This window comes from Camelina sativa, chromosome 20 (assembly GCF_000633955.1).
Source record: "Camelina sativa cultivar DH55 chromosome 20, Cs, whole genome shotgun sequence".
Taxonomy (NCBI): Eukaryota; Viridiplantae; Streptophyta; class Magnoliopsida; order Brassicales; family Brassicaceae; genus Camelina; species Camelina sativa.
This window is the reverse complement of record NC_025704.1, coordinates 2,312,299-2,317,392: the sequence shown is the minus strand read 5'-3', so window position 1 is coordinate 2,317,392 and position 5,094 is coordinate 2,312,299. Positions and strand designations below refer to the sequence as shown.

At 35.5% G+C, this 5,094-nt stretch overlaps 1 protein-coding gene across 1 annotated transcript; it reads right to left on the bottom strand.

Moving 5' to 3' along the window:
* LOC104768767 (multiple RNA-binding domain-containing protein 1-like) lies at nt 273–4,654 on the bottom strand. Its single transcript, XM_010492804.2, has 15 exons — nt 4,517–4,654; nt 4,290–4,397; nt 4,090–4,207; nt 3,437–3,969; nt 3,178–3,309; nt 2,974–3,063; nt 2,744–2,861; nt 2,321–2,644; nt 2,168–2,232; nt 1,879–2,032; nt 1,509–1,613; nt 1,314–1,409; nt 1,050–1,223; nt 721–852; nt 273–619 (listed from the first exon to the last, which is right to left on the bottom strand). Coding segments are annotated over exons 1-15 (2,307 nt in total). The 5' UTR covers nt 4,519–4,654; the 3' UTR covers nt 273–463.

Genomic DNA, 5,094 nt, shown 5'->3' with positions numbered 1-5,094 from the left:
CCACTACTCTTACATATTCTTTGGCTGATAGATATATAGAGTAACGAGGAGAAGAATCAGACGTGAGAGAGACGGTTTCTTAGGGTTTTCTTTTTCCTTTCTTGATATTGTGAGAATTGCAGTTAGACTTCATTCCTTATTATTGGTCTCTTCCTTTCAAGTATTATGACGTTTTCCTTTTTTACAATTGAAAGGAAGAGACTTAAGTCGATACCGAACTCCACTACAACATATATATAATATATGTATGGTTTATAAAGTTGACGGATGGATTTATATATTCAGATGTGCATGTAATAATAATACTTCCAATACTGATGGTATAGACACCAAATCTTCAACCAAATATAAATATGCTTCTACTAGAAACTCAGCTGAAAGCTGCGTTTTCTATGAATAGATATACTCTATGTATGTCTTGCCGATTTAGGAAACAGGCATTGGGTATCTAAGTTGGTCAATTTCAGCTACTTCTCTTAAGCTTCATTCTTCTTTCACCAACAACTGCCGACCTTTTCCTTTTCTTTGGATTATCGTTTTCTTGGTCCACATACTTGGCAGGACTAGATTTTCGGATCGCTTCCATGCTCTTGTCATCCTCCTTCTTCCACTCGAGCACCTGCAAAGAACTCATATAGAGAGAGAGAGAGTTAAGTATGCATCCAAAGGATGTCAAAATGAACAGGCTAGAGAGATGGCTACACAACATAAGACACTTACCAAAGGGCGTCCATAGAAATGGGTTCTGGATAATGCATTTATAGCGTTTAAAGCTTCTTGATGTGTCCCAAATTCAATATTACAAAAACCACGAAATTTTCCGTTCTGAATTGGAAACCAAACACTCTTGATCTGCATAAACAAAGACAATTGAGTGTGGTTTCTGAACAAGAGTTATCCAAATCCATCTTGTATTCTTGTTTCCACACAGCTTCTCTTTTTCGTTCCATTACTACAGAGCTAATGTTTTAATTTTTTCAAAGAGAAAAGGCAAATTGTAATAAGCATATATCATCGTTTCATCCTAAGAGAAGTGTATATATATATACCTGTCCAAATGGATTGAAAAGCTGTCTTATTTCTTTCTCGGTTGCTTCGAAAGCTACATTTTTGACATGTAACTTTGTCGAAGTTTTTTCCTTATCCGAACCTTTCCCAACCGTTTCACACCGCTTGTTTTTAGAGTAACTCAAGATCAATTTATGCCCATCCAGAACAGTTTCCTACAAAAACAAACAAAAAAGTGTCACCGTACTTACTTCATCGACTCCAATAAATTTCAAGTTTGAAAGAGACTTAACTAGATAATTTACCTTTAGATCTTCGTAGACACTGCTCGCTGTCTCTACAGAGTCGAATTCTAAAAAACCGTAACCGCTTGAACGACGATTCTCGCCATTTTTTATTATCTGCTTATAGTGAAAAATAAAGGAATTTCAAAAACAGACTTATATGATGCATGCATGGTTTAACTGCATATCATCTATCAGCAATGAACAAGAAGTTACCTTAACACTTAGAATATGTCCCTGAGTCACCAGTTCGGTGAAATGCTTCTTCAAACTCTCATCAGTTGTCTTGAAGTTCAGATTCGTAACATAAAGTTCATTTGTCTGAAATATAATTTGCATTATTTAAAGGAAACGTTATAAGATTGATCAGAAAACAGATATTTCAAGCCCGTAAATTATTTAAAGGAAACGTTATTCGGATATAACTAGTACTAAACCCGTAAATCATACCCACAAGGGAAGACTAAAACCAAATCTAGTTGCCCAAGCTAATCAAGATTTTTTCAGTTCGGATTAGTTCAATACCACACATAGGAAGAACATATGATTTTAAACGTCCACAAGCAATCATAAAAGTGGTACATACCTCAGGTATATCCGAATAGATTCCAACCTCTTGATCCAAGTTGACTCTTCTCACATCATTTTCTTCAACAGCACTCTTCTTTTCTTTGTTACCGGGAAGTGTTTTTGGCTCAAGAATATCTCCAGGAGCCCACTCCAGATACAGGGGAAAACCTCTGTAATAACAAGGAAATGTGACAAGGCAGTTTGGTTATAATCTAGGACAATCATTTATCTCCAAGAAGGAGGATTTTAGACTTTATACAGAAACAATGGTTTAATAAACATCAAAGTTAATGTTAAAGCTTTACTTGTAACTCGTATATGCCATTTTCTTCATAGCTGCACGTGCGTCAGCCGGTTCAAGGAAAACAACCTGAAGGTCATGGAAGAACAGGTTAGAGAACAGAACAGGTTAGAGAACAATCACCTAATATTCGTTGAAGATATTGAAAGAATAATACCAAAGCAATCGTCTTCGTCGGAGGGAGAACAACTTTGTCTATACTTCCAAACTTTCCAAACTTTTGAGCCAGTTCGTTTTCAGTGGAAGCAAATGGCAAATTCTTTACTAAGAGAATATGGTTGCTTCGGTTCTTCTCATCACCTTTCCCTTCAGCAAATTTTTCCAAAGAAGTGACACGTACTCCAGCTTTAGCAAGGGCTTCTTTGGTCTCCATAATCACTTTTGTTTCAGCCAAAGCAAGGTTTACTGCAGGATTCTCGCATTCACGGTCAAGTATCTCACTCTTTTTTACACCAAACATCCTGACTATGTTTTCCAGGATCTACAAAAATACAAAGGAAAAACAAACATGAAGCAAAGCAAAAGGCCAGATTAAGTTAAAATGGATGATGCATTCATCTTGAGAAACAAGAGAAATTACAGTATCGGGTCGCATGAATAAACTATTCCAAGCCTTTGTATTTCCACCGGCTTCAGACGCTTTTCTTTGTTCCTCCCTCTTTTGCTTGAATGTTTTTGGCAGATTACAAGAGTCATTTCTGTTGGGAAAAAAGAAAGCCATGATTGAACAAACACAACTGATGAAAATTCTAGTCAACAAAAAAGTATTACAAGCTTGAAGACCGAAATATAAGAGTAGAGGTCACTGACACTTGTTTATCAGACTTTTCACGGGGCTTAGCTGGTAAAATATGCAACCGTCGCCCCTGGAAAGCTGAGTCATCTAATGCATCCATTGCCCTGCAACACCATCCAAATCAACGATTTAAAACCTTAACTAACAGCGCCAAAGACCTACTTCTTGAATAGAATGCACTTAGAACTTTAAAATTCGGTATGAATTATATATAATACCTTACTGCAGATTCGGGGATCAGGTAAAGGATGTAGGCCATTCCTTTGGACCTTTTTGTCTCCCTGTCAAGAACAAGATGGACCTCTGATATTTCACCGAATTTGCTGAAATGTTCAGTAAGCTCTTCTTCTCTGTTTCATGCATGAGATTTATTTTATTTTATTTTTACAACAAATAGAGATATATATATAAGATGAATAACACAAAGGAGATTAATCAGGAAACAAGAAAAAAGAGCAGAAGATGAAGATCCATTACGTTGTAGTGTAAGGCAGGTTACGGACGAAAAGGCGACCAGTGTTAAGAACATCATCACTGTCGTCAGTTTTCAATTCTTGAGCCATCTTGCCATCGGCTTCTACCTCCATCGAATGGCCATCATCAACTATGTTAGCTTCAATATCTTCTCCATCAATAGGGAAAACATGAACTGCATCTTCACAGTCCGAATCCGACAGATTTGACTTTATCCTACTCTTGAAGTATTCCATATCAGAAACATCATCACCAACTTTGTTCTTTGTAGCCTTTTTAGTATCTAACAATGGTCTTTTGGCTTTGTTAGGCTCATCATCAGCACCACTGGAAAAACTTACTCCGGTGGAAGGAGGAATACACATGTCATTGGACCATAATTTCACAGAGTGATATCCAAGAAATTCTTGAAGCAGAGGATCATCATGATCACCCACTGGTTTCTTCTGAATCTTTTTGTCTCCTTTAGCATAAGAAAAATGTTCACCATTATCATTAACCTTCCCTTCTTCTTTCCTCGGAGGAGGCTTCGCAACCTATATATGCGTCCCAAAAGGAGAATATATAAGTTAGGATTTCAGAACTAGCTAGTACTACTACGTACTTCACAAGTCATGAAACTTAACTGAGTATCTAAATTNGTGAAAATCAATCACCTCAACAGATATTTTAAGAGTATCAATGAAAGACTTGTTAAAATATGTGATAGCAGCTTGAGCTTCTTGTTCATTACGAAATCCAATAAAAGCAAATTGTCTACTTCTGCCATCATCACTTCAAAAGCAACAAAATAGAGTGATTCCAACATATATAAAACACACACACAACATATTAGCTGCTGTGAATCTAGAAGTACCTTAAACGCTTCAATTCCACGTCTGTGATTTCTCCTTTTTGTGAAAAGACATCTCGAAGTCGATCCTCTTTCACATATTTTGGAAGATTCTTAACAATTATCCTCGACCTGTTGTAATAAAAAACAGAAGAAGATAAGTTTCTAACATCAAGTATTGTGTTTCTGCGAAATTCTCAGTTAAAAAAACCCTTATAAGAGGAACTGTGTTGTGGGAAACCAATACTTACATTCTTTGGCTTTGCAAGCAGAGCTCGTTCTTCTAGGAACTGTATACTTTAAAGGGATTCACAAGTTACGGTTTCTTAAAGGTGAATTTTTTTTGCCCTTCCTGTTGAAGAAGAAGATGGCGACGAGAGGGGTTTTAGGGTTTCTTTTGTTCTTGTTAATTGTCATTTTTAAGTATTTTTTGTGTTTTATATTAAGATGCAAATTTCTAGTTTTGTCAAATGAAATAGTATATTAATAAAAATGAGAAAATTTAATTATTTTCTACCAGTAATATGAATTAGATGGAGTATTCATAAAGTTATTTTTTTATATAAAAAATCATTTAGTATATTAAATATAACCAATGCAAAATTGGCTACTGCTAATGTTGAGATATATTTTGTGATAACAAGAAACTTTTATGGTTTCTACAACCAAATACGAAAACAAAAACCATACCCATAAACATTATGCTTAAAAAAACTCAATAGAACGACAAGTAATATGAATTGGAGGAGGTATTCAATAAAATACATTAGATAATTTTTCCACCAAAAACATAAATCCACAATTTTTTGCCAAAATGTAAACTTGTAAT

What these genes read in the sequence shown, in the direction of transcription:
- LOC104768767 (XM_010492804.2), bottom strand. An exon ending in GTGGAATTGAAGCGTTTAAG is followed by an intron (nt 4,208 to 4,289) that starts GTACTTCTAGAT and finishes TTGCTTTTGAAG; the next exon opens with TGATGATGGCAGAAGTAGAC. An exon ending in ATTTCTATGGACGCCCTTTG is followed by an intron (nt 620 to 720) that starts GTAAGTGTCTTA and finishes AGTTCTTTGCAG; the next exon opens with GTGCTCGAGTGGAAGAAGGA.